Below are 19,405 nucleotides of genomic sequence, written 5' to 3'. Positions count from 1 at the left end.
TTATTAACATGCTGGAGTTCTAGAGAGTTTATCACACAGACCTTTATTTGAGGGATCCACACAAAGGACATACCCTCACTTCCATAGTTTCTTGATGGACATATTTTTCTCACTGTCCTTTTGCATGACCTGGAGAGGGAGGGAGAAGAGAGGGAATACACACGTGTGAGTGAATTCAGGAACTGTACACACAAGCTTAGCCCATGGTCCAGAGCCACCAGAGCAGCAGCAGAAAGGTGGAGGCATATACCTTGGCCACTGCCATCTCAAAGTCCTCCTGAGTAACGTGGACACGCCGTTCTCGCAAGGCATACATGCCGGCCTCTGTACACACACCCTAAGCAGGAAAGAGAAGCTGAGTCCCTGCTGCAAGGCCCCCTTAGCACTGAGTTGGCTCTTAAGGGATCCTGCTACTGCCCCGCTTCCCTGAAGCCTCCAGTTACCTTCACTTCAGCCCCTGAAGCTCCTGGCATCAATTCAGCAATCTTTCTCAGGTTGATTCCCCTGGTCAAGTTCATTTTCCGAGAGTGGATTTTCAAAATGTCCAGCCGGGCCTAGGGATAAAAGAAGAAAGCCCTAAGCCCTGCACCGCATCTCCATAGCCAGAGCTTCTCCAGGCACCATCCACCACAGACCTCCTCATTGGGAGGCGGGAATTCAATTTTTCTGTCAATCCTCCCAGGACGAAGCAGGGCGGAGTCCAGGATGTCGATCCTGTTAGTAGCCATGATAACCTGGGAAAAGAAGGGTGGGATCAGCTAAGTAACCGTCGTGCGCCCCACGCCTTTAGCTGGCTGCTGGGGGCCTCCCCTCACCTTGATGTTCTTGGTGGCCTCAAAGCCATCCAGCTGGTTGAGCAGCTCCAGCATGGTGCGCTGCACCTCGCTGTCCCCTCCAGAGCCCCCCTCCAACCTCGAGGAGCCGATGGAGTCGATCTCGTCCATGAAGATGATGGATGGAGCATGTTCTCGTGCCATGACGAACAGCTCCCTCACCATCCTAGCCCCTACGCAAGGGCCAGCCTGGCATTAGGAACTGAAGTGCACCCCACACTCCCCCTTCCACTCAGCCCCCACGTCCTTAGTCATAGTTACCTTCCCCGATAAATTTCTGTACCAGTTCAGAGCCAGAGACACGAATAAAGGTACAGTCCGTATGATGAGCTACAGCGCGGGCCAACAATGTCTTCCCAGTGCCTGGAGGTCCATACAGAAGCACTCCCTGGGGGTGGGGGTGGGTACATCACACTATCACACTTAGGGAAAAAGCCAACTCCTTTCATTTATCGAACATTCACTAAGAGAAGGCTTTGTGTCAGGGATGTAAAAGGTGAAATCAATGTCCTTCTGGATGGTATTCAAACTAGTGCAGTACTGTGGAAATGTCTCCTGTTTGCTCTTCAGTGGGAGGGCAACCTAGCCCTGGATCTGGTTTGGGGCAGGAGGACAAACAGCTACCTCCCAGGAAAGTCTGATGTGTACCTTTGGCTGTGCAATGCCCAGTGCTTCAAAGAGTTCAGGGTGCTTCACCGGCAGCTCGATTACTTCTTTAATCTCTTTAATCTGCTTGTCCAGCCCACCAATCATCTCATAAGTTGAGTCTGGCACCTTTTCCACCATCATTAGTGACACCAGAGGGTCCACCTTATTAGGTAGGATCTTATGCAGAGTGTAGCTGTCATTCCTTAGAGCAACTCGGCAATTGGGCGTCACCTGGATGAAGAGTTGAGGGGGGGGGGGTTCAGGATACAGTGGTAGTGCTCCCCGCCCCCCCACATCACCAGTACACTTACATCATTGATGTCGATGTTCTTGTCCACATCAACAACAAATTTGCCCTCAGGATGGACCTGAAGAAACAAGGGCTCATGATTTTCTTCAACAGTCAGCACATCACCCCTAACTAGGAATACCACAGGGAAGTTCTATAACACAACACAAGGCTACATACAGCCAGTGGGAATGCAATGAGCTGGTCCTTGAGGTTATGCTGTTTTTACCTTGACCAACACCTTTTTCTTATCCATGGCCCGAACTACTTCTCCAACATAGGAGCCCTGTTCCTGTAGCAGCTGCAGCTCTTCCCGCAGTAGGCGAACTGAATAGAAAAAAAAAACAAACAGAACACGACCATGAAAACATACTGGTCACCTGGCTTTCCCAAGTATTTCCTTGGTACTCAATTAAGTATGTACAAACTAAAGACCATTTTATTTGAAAGGAAAGAACTTAGGTCCTGAAAAGGGTTTACAGTGGATCTTTGAAGAAGTGTGCCTGAGAAACTACTACATAATAAGCAGTGAGAAGCATCACTCAGGCTGCAAGGAGACGGTGAGCACTGCACAAGATGGAAGGCGGGGAACAGCCAGACCTTGCCTCAACCAACACAGTCCCTTTCCATCTTCTCCCGCTCACCTTTTGCATTTAGCTCGTTCCTCTGTGCCTGCAGCCTTCGGAGATTCTGGCTCTTATCATTTACAATCAGCTGTGAAGAGCAAGAGACACATCCCATTACTCAAAGGCAATAAATAGCCTGTAGGAAACTGGGACTTGGCTGAGATGCTTACACGAAGGTTTGAGCCTGGTCTTCAGAGCTCCCGCAGTATCTGAGGACCCTGTCCTATCTGCTAAGAGTCCCTAAGGAGCCTGGGGCAGCCATCACAGAAGGCAAGAATAACAGGACCTAACGAAAAAAACTATAACTTCTCATGGAGTGGCTTCTGGAGAGGAAACATGGTATGGTAGGAAGACCTCAGGTGAGAAGCCTGAGTTGTAGCTCAACTGCCGTCAGTGAAAAGTTAGTTCCTAACTCCAAGTCTCAAGATGTATGTATTCAACCTGGAGTGACTGTAGAAACCAGGAAAGTAAAAGGGGATGAGTGTGTGTGTGTGTGTGTGTGTGAGTGTGTGTGTGTGTGTGTGAGTGTGTGTGTGTGTGTGTGTGTGTGTGTGTAACAAAGGGATACAGGTGATTTGAAGGGGGAAACGGTTAAGGGGAGATCTTTACTTAGAAAAGAAAGAAGATAAATATAGGAGGGAGGAAGGTAAAATAGGATATCTGAAAAAGTCATTAAGGAATCATTATCCACATAAAATAATATATAATACATATAAGTCTATATATACTGGTACACAGAGTATAAATGAGAATTTCCCACCTGGGTTGACAAAGCTCCACTCAAGGGCCATAGACTAGCTAATAAAAACCCCACCAGGTATGAGTATCCACCTTTTGAATTGTTGGTCAGGGTCTCAAAACATAGGCGACTGCTGTTGCCCTTGGTTGCCACCCCAGAGGTGGAAGATAAGTCACTATTGATAAAGACACTAGACACTTCAGATACAGGCCTCAGCAGGTGAGGTGGATCAGACCGGAAAGTCCTTCCCCTGAGGACCAGTTTTCATGGTACTAAAAGGAACCATGCAAGCTTCCAAGGGAGGAAGCAACTAACAGCCCTCCTTAGCTATGGTGCCGATGAATGACAGCAATAGTAACATACATACCTTGTGGCAACCAACAGCTCCTGTTTAACAGGAGGGAAAGCATGCCTGGTACTGGAAATCTAGCCAGCTACCCCAGGCTAGTGAAGTCGTGGATCTTGAAAAGACTACACCATTTTACTAGAACAGCATAGTCCATAACTACATTTTACTATCTTATAACTACAGACAAGTGTAGTTCTTACTCCCTATCAAAGAAACTTCTCTTGGCAACAAATGGAGACAATTACAAAAAACCACAACTGCTCAAAACAAGAGACTGTGGTGTATAGGAGGGATTGAAAGGAGGAAAAGTGTATGTTGGAGCACATATGTGTCATGCAACCAGGATTTCAAAAACTAAAATTAGAAAAGTGAGTTAAAAAGGTAGGGCAGTCGGGCCTTTAATCCCAGCACTCCGGAGGCAGAGGCAGACGGATCTCTTGAGTTTGAGGCCAGTCCGGTCAACAGATTGAGTTTCAGGACAGCCAGGGCTACACACAGAAACCCTGTTTTGAAAACCAACAACAACAAAATGATAGACCAGGATGACACAGATCTGTAATTCCAACACTAAGGAGGCTGAGGCTGGAAGCTGAGGAGTTTCAGGCCAGTCTGGGCTATATAATGAGGTGCTGTTTTTATAAATCCGTTAAACAGCCAGGTGGTGGTAGTGGTGCAAATCTTTGGTCCCAGCACTTGTGAGGCAGAAGTAGGACAATCTGTGAATTCAAGGCCAGCCTGGTCTACAGAGCTAGTTCTAAGACAGCCAGGGCTACACAGGGAAAGCCTATCTTGAAAACACAAAAAGAGCGGGGCGTTGGTGGTGCACACCTTTAATCCCAACACTCCAGAGGCAGAGGCAGGTGGATCTCTGTGAGTTTGAGGCCAGCCTGGTCTCCAGAGCGAGTGCCAGGACAGGCTCCAAAGCTACACAGAGAAACCCTGTCTCGGAAGAAAAAAAAAAACCAAAAACAACAACAACAACAACAAAAAAGGCAACTGTACACAGGCAACAGCATCCACTATCCTGCTTTATTTTAGATCCGAGTGATCACACGTAGAAGCATTAAAAAATGGTAACCCAAACTGGGTGTGGTGGCTCATTTCTTTAATCCCAGCACCTGGGAGGCAGAGGCAGGAGAATTCTTGAGTTTGAGCCCAGCCTAATCTACAGAGGGAGTTCTGGGGCAGCTGGGGGTACACACTGAGACACTGCCTAAAAAAGAAAAGGTAAACCAAATAGAATTGCTGTAAATGTTTCCAGCCCATTCTCATTCCCACTTACACCTTTGGCTCACTGTGCCTTTTGCAAGTGGTTTTGTTTTCCAGACAGTATCTTATGTAATCGAGGCTGACTTCAAACTCAAAATACTACTCTTGCCTCAGCACTACTTACTGGTATGCCCCCACCCAGTGGTACTTTTTTTTTTTTTTTTTAAATTAAAATTTGACTCTTGGGACTAGAGGTGGTTCAGTGGTTTAAAGTACTGGCTGCTCTTCCACAGAAGCTGGTTCTGATTCCCAGCACCCACAAGTTGGCTCACAACCTTCTGTAACTCCAGTTCCAGGGGATTCCGCCCCCTCTCCTGGCTTACACAAGTATCAGGTGCATGTGTGGCACACAGACATAGATGCAGGCAAAACACCCATACACGTAAAATAAAATGGTAGTCTTAAAAAGCAAGCAAACAAACAAACCGTAACTAAATACTACTCAAATAATAAATACTAAATCAAAGGAATGGGCACTTAGGGCAGGAGATTATTAATATGCTTTACACTGCTTATTAATTCCTAACTACAAAAAGGGGCTGAAGAGATTACTCAGCAGTTTAGAGGGCTTACAGCTTTTGCAGAGGGCCTGGGTTTAGTTCTCAGTATCCATGGTAGCTCATAACCACCTGTAACTCAAGTTCCAGGGGAATCCATTGCCCTCTTCTGGCCTCCACAGGCACCTGCACACATATGGTGCATATAAACTTACACAAGCATTGTATGCACACATACACATAATAAATTAAAAAAAAAAAAACAACAACAAAACCCCACAAGGGAACAACACAGGAAAAGGACTCTTCACTGTCCTCCCAGTGGAATAAGGACTTGCAATTTCTGCGTCTATCACTTCTCATCTTCGACTAGCTCCCTCTGGTGTCGGTACTCACCTGGAGTTCTTCAATCTTAGACAGATAATATTGGCGGAGTCCACTGCCTGCCTTCCCCTCTTCCAGTTCCATCTGAAGACAAGTGTAACTGTTAAACAAGTGCCTAAACTACTAAGGGATTAAGCCAAACTGTTCCCAGGGCACGTCGCCATATGGCTTAAGAAACAGGGCCAGAAAAATCCCATCCCCTTTCCTCAGATCTCGATGGGTGAGGTCTGTGTGTTTAAACTTCGGAGGCTTAGTTTAGTTCTTGGTTCTAACCCTTCCCTTTTGAATCCACTAAAAAAGGATGCAATTACCACCCAACTTCGAAGACTTTCAGGAGGCTCAGGGGGCCATGAATACACGGAGCACTTTTCTCTATGGCAAGAGCTATACAAAACCCAAGGTTTAACTTCTACAAAGTCAAAGCGGAGGACCCGAGTCCAGGTCCAACCGCAGGCCCTTCCTGCTCGCCTAGCTCCCAGCTCCTTCTACCCAGCCCTGTCCTGCTCAACCCGGGCGGCGCTGACACAGCAGATCCAGTGCCAGGCAGGGTCGTCTGGCGTGGTCCACCCATCCTTCACCCACTCGACCCCTCGCTCTCGGCCACCTCTCACTTCCGATTACAAGCACCCGGCACTCAGCTCGGGTGGCCGCCCCGCCCCGCCCCGCGCGCCGCCGCCGCCGCCGGCCGCCTTACCTGCTCCGGCCCATCAAGCGCCATCTTCCCTCTTTCGGCAGAGACCGCCGGCATCCAAGTCGCCCTACCGCGCAGGCGCGGAGGCGGAAGCCTGCGGCCTGGGACCCGGCAGAGAACACTTCCGGGTCAATGGGCGGGGTGTGTGGCGAGACCATAACACAGGCTCTAATGGGAGAGGAGCTGCTGGACGTCAGTAGCTTTCGGAGGGAGCGAAGAGACACAGGCCTTCTGGCTGTTGTTTCTTAGAGGCTAGGATAGTAGCAATTGTGCGCGGCCTTCTTAGGCTTCTCGTTTGACTTGTAAGACCAGCGGACACAAAATTTTTGGCCACACTCAAAATGGCGGAAAACAAAGCCAGGAATGCAAAAAAGAAAACCGCGAGCGGAAGCGGAAGTACGATTGCTGCCTACATGTGCTACTTCCGGTGTTGAAAGCCCTGTGGAGTTCAGGGCTGTCTCGGTGCCCGGTGAGTGAGATCTTCGCCCACTGAGAAACCGAAGCAGAACCCAGTTTTCGGGAAGATGCTCTCAACTTTCCCTTTCTCCCCAGAGTGAGTGATCTCACCCCTCGCACCATGGGCAAGAAAGGCAAAGTCGGCAAGAGCCGGCGGGACAAGTTCTATCACTTGGCCAAGGAGACCGGTGAGTCGGCCCACTTTTTCTGACTGACTGCTTTTCCTTAGAGGGGCCGATGGGTGTGAGGCCGTGAAGTCCTGATAGGAAAGGCTTCCGTAGGCGTTATTGTTTTCTACACTAACTCTCTACGGCCCAGGTTATCGTTCGCGCTCCGCCTTCAAACTGATCCAGCTCAATCGCCGCTTTCAGTTCCTGCAAAAAGCCCGGGCCTTGCTGGACCTGTGTGCTGCGCCCGGAGGATGGTAACATTTGGCAGGGGCTGCTCTTGGTGGCACCTTCCTGGCCCTGATTGGTTTTGAGTTGCTTTGGGGGTGGTAATCGGATCTCTACCCAAATCCGTTACAGCAATTAGGTGATTGAGATTAAATATATTATAGTACGTTCCTTTCTGAAACTTTGGAAGACAGTTTTCCTGAACTGTGGCTGAACCCAAGGGCTTCCTCATGTTAGACAGGCGCACTACCTCTGAGTTATACCCCAATCTGCTTTATTATTTCTTGAGACAGGGAGAATTTAAAAGTTGTCTAGTATGGCCTTAAACTTTTGAACTTACTGCCTTGCCCTTTGAGCTGGGAATGCAGGCCTGTGCTGGAATTCAAGCAGTTTGCTTCATGATTGTAGAGAATGTGTGCATAAAGACATTTGGCCACTACATGTAATAGGTATCCCTAAAAGGGGTGAATCATCACATTGCCAAAGAAGGGGGAGGTGTTTTAATTTATCCTTTCTACAGGTTGCAGGTGGCTGCCAAGTTTATGCCTGTATCCAGTCTTATTGTGGGTGAGTGACTCTCCTGGGTGTTAGAGGGAGAGGGTGTTTGCAGTACTAACTTTGTTCTACCTCTTCCTCCACCCAATAATACACTGACCTAACTTCTTCCAGGAGTGGACCTGGTTCCAATCAAGCCTCTTCCCAATGTTGTGACTCTCCAGGAAGATATCACAACAGAGCGATGTAGGCAGGTAATAAGAATTTCTCCTTCCTGCCCTGTTATGTGCTGACATCATTGCCTTGTAAGGGTGAAACACTTCCCAATTTCCCATGGTTTTTAAGCACATGCTCCCAAAAGACCCATGACAATCTTAGTGTGCATTTCCAGCTTTACTTAGAATCAAGGTTTTCTTTTTTCCTTGAGACAGGGTCTTGCTGTGTACTTCAGGCTAGCTTATATACATATGTAGCGAAGACTGACACAGAACAAGGTTGGCCTTGATCTTGCAGCCTCTGCCTACTGAGCACTGGGATTACAGGCATGTGCTACCATGGCCTGGTAGAAATAGTGCTGTGAATTGGTAGCAGGACAAGAGATCTTCAGTAAAGCGCTTTCCCAGTGAACTTATTCTAAGCTTGGTGAAGACAGAAATGTTGTTTATTGTTGCATTCCCAGTACTTGGTACAGGATGCTGCCAATGGTGGGCACTAAGTAAACAACCAGACAACACTGAACTAGGAATTCTTTTCTTAGCCCTTTTGTTTCTGTTGCTCTAAACCCTTTACTTTTCACAGGCCCTGAGGAAGGAGCTGAAGACATGGAAGGTTGATGTTGTACTCAATGATGGGGCTCCTAATGTTGGGGCTAGTTGGGTCCATGATGCTTACTCACAAGGTAAAGGAATGTGGGGCTTGGAGGTGAGGGTGGAGGTGTCACGCCCTGAGGCTGCAGATTCTTACTGTCTCTGTCCTACAGCTAACTTGACACTGATGGCGCTGCGTTTGGCTTGTGATTTTTTGGCCCGTGGTGGTTGTTTCATCACAAAAGTTTTCCGTTCCCGTGACTATCAGCCCCTGCTATGGATCTTCCAGCAGCTGTTCCACCGTGTCCAGGCCACGAAGCCCCAGGCCTCTCGCCATGAATCTGCAGAAATTTTTGTAGTCTGCCAAGGTAGGACATCACTACTTCTTTCTCTTGACACAGCTTTCTAGTTATGAAGGCATACCTTTGATCTATCTTACCATTTTTAGGGTTTCTGGCTCCTGACAAGGTTGACAGTAAATTCTTCGATCCTAAGTTTGCCTTTAAGGAGGTTGAAGTTCAGGCTAAAACTGTTACCGAGTTGGTGACAAAGAAGAAGCCAAAGGTGCTTTTTTGTTTTGAGAAATGGGTCCTGAAACTGGGAATGCTTGACATCCAAAAAGGGACTGTCTAACCAGCCATCTTGATTCCTCTTCCTAAGGCTGAAGGCTATGCTGAGGGTGACCTCACTCTTTATCACCGAACCTCAGTCACTGACTTCTTGCGAGCTGCCAATCCTGTTGACTTTCTTTCCAAGGCCAGCGAAGTGAGTTCACAGATTGAAGGTATAAGGGAGCCCCAGAAACATGTCCAGAAAGAAATTTCATTCCTTTCCCCCACAAATAGATTTCAATAGATGATGAAGAGTTAGCACAGCATCCAGCTACAACTGAGGATATAAGAGCATGCTGTCAGGACATCAAAGTTCTGGGGCGCAAAGAACTAAGGTATACAGGTGTTAAGGGCCAGGGTACAGGCCTTTGAATAACACGATGTTGGATTCTGGGACCAGAATTCTGTTTCAGTTTGTGGCAAAGCCTGAAATTTGGGAGTGTGGCCTTAAAGAAGAGTGTTTCTTGGGCAGGTCTCTACTGAATTGGAGAACAAAACTTCGGCGGTATGTGGCCAAAAAGCTGAAAGAGCAAGCAAAGGCACTGGACATCAGGTGAGGACGACGTAACCAGGACTAGGGGTGATTGGGTGTTGGACCAAGTGTCTGGGAAAATAAGTAGATTCTTTGGATTGGTGTGCCAGCCTCAGCTCAGAAGAAGAACGTGATGAGGATGAGTCAATAGCTGAGACAAAGCAGGAGGATTCAGAGGAAGAGGAGGAGGAGCAGCTTAACCAGACCCTGGCAGAGATGAAAGCCCAAGAAGTGGCAGAACTTAAGAGGTGAGCGGCCTAAGGAAGAGTATATGGAGATGGTAATAGAATTTTTGGGACCAGGCAGATTAAATCCTCAAACTGTGTGTTCAGGAAGAAAAAGAAATTGCTTCGAGAGCAGAGGAAGCAGCGGGAGCGAGTAGAACTGAAGATGGACCTGCCTGGGGTTTCTATTGCAGATGAGGGGGAAACGGGCATGTTTTCCCTGCGTACCATCCGGGGGCAGCAGGTAAGGGAAGGCTGTGGAGACGCAAGGGAGTCGGGATGATCAGTTTGAGGGTTACTGGATTAAATGTACTGAAAGACCATGACATTGGTTGCCTAATACGAGATCAGGAAGATTTGTAAGATTAGACTATTAAGACCAATAGTTCATATTACAGTAGATGAAGCTGTAATGTCTGGGTTACCAACACAGACTGGATTCCTCCATGGGGCAATCATCTTCACCTCACTGTGTCTAGTGATCACCTTGCATTGGGCTGTTGGGCGACGCTTCTGTCCAACACTGAAACATGCAATGTCCAATGCAAAATGAGCTTTTGTGGTAAAGTATCCGAGTCACCTTTACAACATGGGAGGCAATAGAGCAAGTACAGTTCCAACTATATTACAATCATAAAGCTTTCCTTAGTTTGATCTGGTGAAGTATAATCCCTGGGATGTTGTGGTAAATACTCAAACAGCAGCTCTGTCTACCTTGAGGACTGTTTTTTTTTTTTGGTCCTGGGTACTTGATTCATGCTGCTTCTTTACTTAGGACCAAAATGTAGAGATGTGAATTCAAGTGACCTGAGTTATTTTCAAACTAGTCAGTATGTAGCCCTGGACCTAGAATTGGACATTTTATTTTATTTTCCTAGGTCACAGCTACTGTGTAGGCCCTAACCTTTGTCAGTGTTCTTTCTTACTGATGTTGTGGAGGATGAACTAAGTTAACGGGTAGGGGGAAGTGCAGTGTTGCCTTTAAGTACTTGAGTCTATTCCTGTTGGACTTCAGTTGCTAGAGGAAGTAACACAAGGAGACATGAATGCTGCAGACACATTTCTGTCTGATCTGCCAACGGATGACATCTATGTGTCGGATGCTGAGGAGGAGGATGAGACTTCTCTGGAAAGTGACCTGGATTCAGAAGAGCTGGCAGGAGTCAGGACACATTCCAGTCAGAAGGACAGGAAGTGGTAAGGGCTGTGTGTGAAAGAAAGTGCTGTCCCCCCTCAGTTGGGTTCCCACAACAGAACTGGTGCCGGCATAGACAACAAGGCCTCTGGGGACTGGTGTGTATGTTTTTGTCACTTCAGTTTCACCTCACTTTGCTTTGGGTCTACAGCTTGCAGTCTGCTCAAGTGGATGACACTAAAGAGGAAGAAGGAGAGAATCCATTGCTGGTACCACTAGAAGAAAAGGCAGTGCTGCAGGAAGAGCAAGCTAACCTGTGGTTCTCCAAGGTAGAGCCAGGGAGACTGATGGGACACGGGCATTCCCTGGAAGAAGGGTTGCTGAGGTTTTCCTATCACAGGACGGCTTCAGTGGGATTGAGGATGATGCTGATGAGGCCCTGGAGATCAGTCAGGCAAAGCTGCTGCTCAAGAGTCGTCAGAAGGAGCCATCTACACCACCTAGTAGTCTGAAGACTGAACAGAAACACCCCCCGTGCCAGAATGAGGTCCCTAAGGAGACAGAGGCTGTCTCAGGGACAGAAGCTGTCATTGACCCTAGGGGGGAGGACAAAGTCAACAGCTCAGACAGTGACAGCAGCAGCAGCAGTGAGGATGAAGAAAGGTGAATGGGTGCCGCTGATGGGTTTCTGCGTAATATCATTAGGTGGTTTTAAATGGAAAGTAAAGTTGAGGCAAGGTGGATTATCACCACGAAGGGGGTAGAACAAACACTGTTCTGCCTTCTTCCACAGTTGGAAAGCATCCCGTGGTATCAAGCGAAGCCGAGGTTCTAAGGCAGATGATGATGGGTTTGAGGTAGTCCCTATTGAGGACCCAGGTAAGTTTGTACACAGTGGAGAGAGAAACCAGAGCAAATTTCAATGATGAGAATCAGAATTTGACTTTTGTCTTTCCCTTTCCAGTGAAACATCGAATTTTGGATCCTGAAGGCCTTGCTCTAGGTGCTGTTATTGCCTCTTCCAAAAAGGCAAAGAGAGACCTTATAGATAACTCATTCAACCGGTAAGGACCAGAACATCATGAAATTCCACAGGCTGGGGGGAAGGTTTTCTTCCATAGGAAAGTAACAGGTGATTGCTGGCCTGGCTGTACCTATCTCAGGTACGCATTTAATGAAGATGAGGGGGAGCTTCCAGAGTGGTTTGTGCAGGAGGAGAAGCAGCACCGGATACGCCAGCTGCCCATTGACAAGAAGGAAGTAGAACATTACCGGAAACGCTGGCGGGAAATAAACGCACGGCCCATCAAAAAAGTAGCTGAGGCCAAGGCCAGAAAGAAACGGAGGGTAAGTAGCTGAGGTTGCCTGAGGTTAGAGGTGGATGGAATGGAGGAAGAAGTCATCTAACTGAGGCCCCCCTCCCAGATGCTGAAAAAGCTGGAGCAGACCAAAAAGAAGGCAGAAGCTGTGGTGAACACTGTGGATATCTCAGAACGAGAAAAGGTGGCACAACTGCGAAGGTAATTTCACAAAGACACCAGGTTAAACAGAGTTCCAGAGAGCAGACCGTAACCTGTGCCTGTGTCTTTTTTTTTTTTTTTTTTACAGTCTCTACAAGAAGGCTGGACTTGGCAAGGAGAAACGCCAGGTCACCTATGTTGTAGCCAAAAAAGGTGTAGGCCGTAAGGTCCGGCGGCCAGCTGGAGTCAGAGGTCAATTCAAGGTAGTGGACTCTAGGATGAAGAAGGACCAGAGAGCACAACAACGGAAGGAACAGAAGAAAAAACACAAGCGGAAGTGAGCAGAAACATCTGCCAACACAAATGACAAGGAAGCTGTATATATCGTTCACTATGGTGGTTTGGGTATCTGTTGTTGCCCATGGGATTAGGGGGAGCTATTGTGTACCTACAGTTCTACAATGGATGCCTCTAACTGTTTTGATCACAACAAACTGATACCCACTCCCCAACCTTTCATGAAGAACTTGGGGTGGAAATATAACTTTTTTTAAACCTTAAGGGAGAATTCAGTGTTGATGGCCTTTGTTCTTAAGTCCTCTCCCACCCTTTCCATTTGAATAAAATGAAGATAATAGAAGAGATAACTTTTCTGATAGTTTAATAAGCAAGCACTTCCCCACATTTCACATCATGGGCTGTACTGTTCCAAGCCATAATTTAATATGTAGCAACTACTTTACGGTAGAAACGACAGCCCTCAGGTCCCAGTAGTAAAACATTTACTAACGAGCAAGCAGAGAGGAATGCACATCTTAAAGAAACCTTCACAAAAATCACAAAATTCAAAGTTTGTATATTTCTTTTCCTTTTATAAACAAGATAGAACAAAAATCATCAGAATCATTTCAGAAGACTTTTCTACTATTGGGGCAAGTTTAAAAAAAAAAAAAAAAAAAAAGACGAGATAGAAGACACTGTCAAAGCTACTGTTGGGGTTGGTTTTCAATGGTAAATTTAGCAGTGCCCCAGGCCTGGATGATACCAGAATTCTTCAGTCCTAGTGGCGTAGGGTCTTCAAGCCTGAGTCTGGAAGGCCACGCTTCCTCTGTGTCTCAGGGCTAGAAACAAAGCTGTCCGGGGAACCTGACTATCAGGCACCTCCCCTGCAAATACCTGAAAGCACCAAACTGCTTCCCAAGCAGCCCTAACAGATTGAAGGTGGTTTACAGAAGCCAACTCCAAAAACAAAACAAACAAACAAACAAACAAAAAAACACAGGACTGCCTGGCCACAGCTAAGAAAAATCCAATTTATAGATGTTTATAAGGTGACCATTTAGTAAAAAATATAAGCTATTATAAACCTAGAGTGAGTTTTGTGCCCTATAAGGCCCTTTCTCCCTAAGTATCTTCCACTTACCCTCCTTATAACTCAACCAGAGCAAACAAAACTTCCAAGCTCTCTGCTTTCCAGGACCAATGCAAGTTCCCAAGAAAACATCTGAATGAACACCAGATGAAGGTATAATGTTTCCACGCTCCAGTTCTCCACCAAGGGCAGGGGGTCCATACATCTTGGACCCCAACCCAGCCCTGAGACACCTAGTTACCAAAACCTTTCTAAAAATAAAATTAAAGACAACTGATTCACGCTGATTTTCACAGACCCTCTAACTGTCCCATCGACTTTTCTTACGTTTGGGTGGCTCTGGAACAGCAAAACCATCAGGTGTCTTATCTGACTTGCTGTCCACTTTGTCTGTCTTGCTGCTGTCCACCTTGGGGTCCATCCTGTTTTCACGATTAAAGCCTTCTTTCCTGCTTTCTCCATTCCTACCATCATTTGCACCCCGGCTCTCTCCATGTCTGCCAGCACTTCCTCCATGCCTGTTCTCTCCATGTCGGTGGCCATCAGTATGACGGCTGCTGCTTTCTGGGTAGCGGTATCCATCTCCATGGCGACCACCATCTCCATGCCGATTGCCACCATCTCCATGACTATGACGGCCACCACCCCTGTTCTCCGTATATCTCTCTCTCTTCCCATTGCCACCCCCAATCCCTTCACGGCTATTACTCCCTGTAGCTGTGTTGTTGGCTCCTTGGGTTCCAACAGAAGGGTAGGTCACTGGGGCACTGCTGATATTCCCAGAACTGCTGAAGCCTGGAATGTTCTTGGCAGCACTGGTGATAGGGCTATCTGGGCTATTATGGCCCTGCTGTGTTGAATTAGCTGGAACAGAATTTAAACTTCCTGCACTAGTCCATCCACTTGCCCCAGCAGAAGAAGTTCCAGCCTTCTGATTACTTAAACTGGCTGCAACAAAGTGACTCTTGTACTGGGACTGAAAGAGAAAAGACATCAGGAATAAGTATAACAACAAACTTGAGCATACAACTAGGTTTGACAATGATAAAGTATAAAAAAAAATACTTGCATATCCAGGCAGGATACTGTTAAATTTCTATGTGGCATTCAAGTAAATAGAAGGCTCTAAATCTAGCATGAAGCTTACAGACTCAACTACCATCTCAGTAAGGTCTCCCACTCTGCCAGGATTTACTGTTAAAAGCCTTTTAAAGAAACATTTATTTTTATGCATTTTAAGTATTTTGTCTGTGTTTATTTTTTTTCCTATCTGAGACAGAGTTTCTAGGTGTAGTCTGAGCTTTCCTATAGACTAGGCGGGCCTCAAACTTAGAGATCCACATGCTTCTGCCCCTCGAGAGCCTGGATTAAAGGCGTGTGTCACCACTGATTGGCCTGTATGCACATATTTTTATGTGTGCCACATGCAGGCCTGGTTCCTGGACAGGCCACAAGAGGGTGTCAGATTCCTTGAAACTGGAATGGAAGATGGCTGGCTCTAAGTTGCCACGCGGATGCTGAAAAACCAAACCTGGATATCCTTTGTGCTCTTAACCACTGAACCATCTCTCCAGCCCCCTGTTGAAAGCTTTTAAAATGGAGTATTTATTTCAGACCTGAAAAGCTGCTTTCATTGCTGTCAGCCTATCTCCCATGGCTCCTGTGGAGGGCTTGTAGGCTTCATAATTACTCATTACATTGTTATTATTTCCTCGGTCCTAAAACAAAAACACACAATCACAAGAATGAGAAGTCAATTCTCATTAGAAAAGCATCTGCCATAGGTAGCCTTATTACTCAAAATCCGGATCCAGGGCTGTAGTAGGTGCTGGGTATTTTTTAGAAGTTACTTCCTTTGTGAGAAAAGGTACTATAATGAAGAGGGATTTAAAAATGCTTGTGTTGGGCTAGAGAGATGGCTCAGAGATTAAGAGCACTGACTGCTCTTCCAGAGGACCTGAGTTCAATTCCCAACAACTACATGGTGGCTCTTTATGAGATCTGGTGCCCTTTTCTGGTGTGCAGATATACATGGAAGCAGAATGTTGTATACATAATAAATAAATAAAAATTAAAAAAAAATGCTTGTGTCCTTCAACCCAGTAAATTTATTTCTGGGAACTAACCCCAATGATCAGAATGCTATCAATTATACCCATGTATGACTGAATATTATATCAACATTCTATTAAGTACAAGTGCTAAAGATGAAAAGGCCAGTAATATAATGCAATGTGGCTTTACAGAATCTGAAGTGACACCAATAAAGATCTGAATTTATTTCAACATTTGCTGCTGTTGTAACATTAAGTTTCATTAGATGCAATCACTTATATTGGTTAAAGACGGAAATAATATTTAGAGTGGCCCTAGCACATATAAAGTGCTCAATAATCAGTAATCACTATGACTTCTACAATCAACATTACTGTAATATGGGGAATACTGTTTATCTATCAATGATGCCAAGTTAACACTAATGCTCCACAAATGTATACTGGCAGCAATTCAAATGTGTACAGGAATTGCAATATGAGATACACAGAAGCCAGACTAATGCTGAGCAAGTCAAAGTAAGCCAGGCAAACATACATGCTTCTTCCACAGCAAGTTTCATTATAAGAAACAGCAGCATTTCATGGACTCACATCAGCTGATTATTAAATATACGTGCTGCTGTAGTATGAACTCACCGAATTCTCGGAGCCTAGCCCAGGCCGCTCTCTATAGCCTAAGCCTCCTCCACCAATGTTCAGCTTTTTGCCTTTCCCTCCCTTGAAGCGGGATTTCCGAAACCAGGCATTCTACAATGAACACAATTTAAGGTTAAGTCCACAAAGGGAAAAAAGGCTAAGAAAGCAGACCAGCTCAAAAAACAAAACAAAATAAAACCAAACCCCCCAAACAAAACAAAAACCGAGCTAAGTAGGAAGAACTTTTCCTGCCTTGGCCTTGGTGAATTTCTGAACCTTCTACGACCACTTCTCCATGAACTGGGATCAAGCATTTGCCACCATGCACAGATGAATTAGGGTTTCAAGCACTCCAGGCAAATACTGTACCAACGAACCCCACCCCCAACCCCCAACCTGTCTTCTTTTTGGTAGCTTGACACTCCAAATTTATCAGGTTGCTTAGACACTTTAGCAAAGATTTCCCTTACTGTTCCTTCTTTCAGAGCCTCCAGGAAGGAAAGTGGCTAGGCAAATATAAAATGTAACAACGTTACTCTGGCTATGTTTAACCTTAAGAGAGGAAAATGAATTAGTATTTTCTTAAAAAAGTCAGGTGGTGGTGGCTCACACCTTTAATCCCAGAACTCGGAAGGCAGAGGCAGGCGGATCTCTAAATTATTTTAATTAGTGTGTGTGAGAGTTTATATTTATTAAGTGTAAAATGGAGGTGTCTACAGAGGCCAGAGGGCATTGAACCCCTGAGATGGAATTTACAGGTGGTTGTGAGCCACCTGGCGTAGATGCTGGGAACTGAACCAGGGTCTTCTGAAAGAGCAGTAAGTGTTCTTAACTATGGGGGCCATCTCTCCAGTCCTACCTTTCATTTCTTAAATACCATTGAACATAAACTCATGTAGTTAGGTGCAAAGCTTTATAAAGAATGAATACATTCGGAAATGAAGGAAAAAGGGCTAGCTGAAAAGACTCATTAAAAATTGACTTTAGGGCCTGAAGAGACAGCTCAGAGGTTGGAAGCACTGACTGCTCTTCCAGAGGACCCAAGTTCAATTCCCAGTATCCACATGGCTTATAACTGTCTGTGACTCCAAGATCTGACACACTCACACAGATATACATGCAGGCAAAACAACAATGCACATAAAATAACAATAAATTAAAAAAAAGAACTGACTTTAGTTTGGGTGGTGGTGGCTCACACCTTTATTCCCAGAACTTGGGAAGCAGAGGCAGGCTGATCTCTGTGAGTGAGGCCAGTCTGGTCTCCAGAGCAAGTGCAAGGATAGGCTCCAAAGCTACACAGAGAAACTCTGTCTTGAAGAACAAAATAAATAAATAAGTTTTTTTTTTTTTTTAAAAAAAGCAAGCTCTGGGACAGCCACAGCTGTTACACAGAGAACCCCTGTCTCAAAACAAAAACCACAAACTAAAACAAAACAATGATTTTAGCCAGGCACTTGGAAGGCAGAGGCAGGTGGATGGCTATCTGTCAGTTCAAAGCAGCCTGGTCTACATAGTGAGGACAATCAGGATCACATAGTGAGACCCTGCCTCAAACAACGAATAGATAAGCAGAACACAAACATCAGTGTTAAAGCTTCATCTGAGAATCACATACTACTTGTCTAAATACTTGAGAAGTTTGGCAGGCTTGGAAAAGGAACTGAGCACAGAAAGCCTAAGACCCAAAAAAGGTGTCTTGAGCAAAGGGAAAAAAGTATCATTCTCCCCTTCTCTTCTGCACTCGGGTTACAAACAAAGGCATTCCCAATAATCCAGCTGTGCTACACACAGGCTAAAACATCTAAGTGGACTGGCCTTAGTCAAACAAGATGCTGAGTTTTCAGTCTCTAGTATCTCAATAAAAACAAAAATGAACTTTCATGAATACACTTGCAATTTGAGAACCACATGGAATAAGTGACTCAAGGTGTAATTTGGCAGAATGCCTTACTTAGTTTTGGAACAGAGTATCTGGAAGTGGGCAATCAATTATGGCCAGAGATATGAAGTGTCAGTATGTACGAATACTTAAGACCCATTTTAATAGCGGCAGGGGATATAATTCAGCAGAACAGTTGCTTAGTTAGCATGTCCAAAAAACCCTGGATTCAATCTCTAGTAACAAAAACAAACGATATAAACATCATAAAACTGTTTCCTTAATAAACAAACAACCCAACCATCTATTTTTAGCCCTCAAAAAGACAACACTTGAGGGAAAGGAACACAGAGAATAGTGCACATCTTCTGAGATTAAATTTACACACAGAAGTGTTCTATGGGGTAAGAAGGAGAAACTAAAACAGATTTTAGCCCAAAGAAAGGACTAGTTTTTCAACAGAAACTGTAGAAAGAATATACACACAAATTCCAACAACCAAAAACCACACCCTTCATGCCCACTTTCTTTTCAAACTCTTATTATCTTCCTCACTTGCCTGCTGAACTTTCTTACTTGGCTATGTAATTTCTCTTAATTTCAGGGGCCCACCCCTCACCTGCATTGCAAGGTCTAAGAGTTCCTTGGAAACATGTTGGTTGGCTCCTTCCAGATTCCGGACAAGGTCACCAGCAAAATTACTGTCCTTTGGGGTCAGTAACGTATAGGCCACACCCTTCTCACCCGCTCTTCCTGTTCGGCCAATCCTATGAGTATGGGTATCAATATCTCGTGCTACATCATAGTTAATGACTGTCTTAATTGAAGGAATGTCCAGACCACGGGCTGAAATAAGAAGTATTCAGATTCTTTTACTTTTCACCTACAGTTAAAAGAAAATCAAAGTACCTAGAAATGTTAGTTATAAGAGCATGCATTTTCCTATCTATCCACGAAAGCTCATGGGTATGAAGCCAAAAATAAAGAGTAGTTCACTCTATTGAGAGTAATACACACAC

The 19,405-nt window shown here is 45.5% G+C and overlaps 3 protein-coding genes across 4 annotated transcripts in view; 1 reads left to right on the top strand and 2 right to left on the bottom strand.

Moving 5' to 3' along the window:
• Positions 1–17: 17 nt before the first annotated feature.
• Positions 18–6,483, bottom strand: Psmc5 (proteasome 26S subunit, ATPase 5). The gene is made up of 12 exons (XM_027427823.2): positions 6,329–6,483; positions 5,647–5,718; positions 2,415–2,484; positions 2,000–2,097; positions 1,793–1,849; positions 1,482–1,712; positions 1,095–1,221; positions 816–1,006; positions 636–734; positions 444–554; positions 251–337; positions 18–129 (listed from the first exon to the last, which is right to left on the bottom strand). The coding sequence occupies exons 1-12, from the start codon at positions 6,380–6,382 to the stop codon at positions 76–78; spliced, it is 1,251 nt and encodes a 416-aa protein (XP_027283624.1). The 5' UTR covers positions 6,383–6,483; the 3' UTR covers positions 18–75.
• Positions 6,484–6,597: 114 nt separating this feature from the next.
• Positions 6,598–13,000, top strand: Ftsj3 (FtsJ RNA 2'-O-methyltransferase 3). Its single transcript, XM_027427821.2, has 21 exons — positions 6,598–6,794; positions 6,878–6,969; positions 7,100–7,205; positions 7,697–7,743; positions 7,846–7,925; positions 8,470–8,569; positions 8,651–8,845; positions 8,926–9,041; positions 9,138–9,242; positions 9,323–9,423; positions 9,561–9,641; positions 9,731–9,868; positions 9,953–10,088; positions 10,860–11,041; positions 11,191–11,308; positions 11,380–11,642; positions 11,773–11,858; positions 11,944–12,043; positions 12,143–12,326; positions 12,405–12,499; positions 12,588–13,000. Exons 2-21 carry the CDS (start codon positions 6,903–6,905, stop codon positions 12,778–12,780), a joined length of 2,493 nt encoding a protein of 830 aa, XP_027283622.1. The 5' UTR covers positions 6,598–6,794; positions 6,878–6,902; the 3' UTR covers positions 12,781–13,000.
• Positions 13,001–13,083: 83 nt separating this feature from the next.
• Ddx42 (DEAD-box helicase 42) overlaps positions 13,084–19,405 on the bottom strand; it is a 40,359-nt gene continuing 34,037 nt past the window's right edge. For both annotated transcript variants that reach the window (XM_027427819.2, XM_035447685.1), the window contains 4 exons: positions 19,006–19,232; positions 16,505–16,615; positions 15,428–15,529; positions 13,084–14,787 (listed from right to left, as the gene is read on the bottom strand). In XM_027427819.2, coding sequence (XP_027283620.1) covers positions 14,113–14,787; positions 15,428–15,529; positions 16,505–16,615; positions 19,006–19,232 — 1,115 coding nt within the window. In that variant the 3' untranslated portion in view covers positions 13,084–14,112. The remainder of the gene's footprint in view (positions 14,788–15,427; positions 15,530–16,504; positions 16,616–19,005; positions 19,233–19,405) is intronic.

The sequence above is a fragment of the Cricetulus griseus genome, chromosome 7 (assembly GCF_003668045.3).
Source record: "Cricetulus griseus strain 17A/GY chromosome 7, alternate assembly CriGri-PICRH-1.0, whole genome shotgun sequence".
NCBI classification, from domain to species: Eukaryota; Metazoa; Chordata; class Mammalia; order Rodentia; family Cricetidae; genus Cricetulus; species Cricetulus griseus.
Note: the sequence above shows the minus strand (reverse complement) of the source record. Positions and strands in the feature narration are given on the sequence as shown.

Bases quoted from the DNA above. Each gene is read 5' to 3' on its own strand.
- Psmc5 (XM_027427823.2), bottom strand. From the start codon at position 6,382: ATGCCGGCGGTCTCTGCCGAAAGAGGGAAGATGGCGCTTGATGGGCCG. The intron at 735-815 runs GTGAGGGGAGGC...TTCTTTTCCCAG, and splicing joins AGGCCACCAAGAACATCAAG to GTTATCATGGCTACTAACAG. The intron at 338-443 runs GTAACTGGAGGC...TTTCCTGCTTAG, and splicing joins CTTCAGGGGCTGAAGTGAAG to GGTGTGTGTACAGAGGCCGG.
- Ftsj3 (XM_027427821.2), top strand. From the start codon at position 6,903: ATGGGCAAGAAAGGCAAAGTCGGCAAGAGCCGGCGGGACAAGTTCTAT. The intron at 11,859-11,943 runs GTAAGTTTGTAC...TTCCCTTTCCAG, and splicing joins AGTCCCTATTGAGGACCCAG to TGAAACATCGAATTTTGGAT. The intron at 12,044-12,142 runs GTAAGGACCAGA...TACCTATCTCAG, and splicing joins ATAGATAACTCATTCAACCG to GTACGCATTTAATGAAGATG.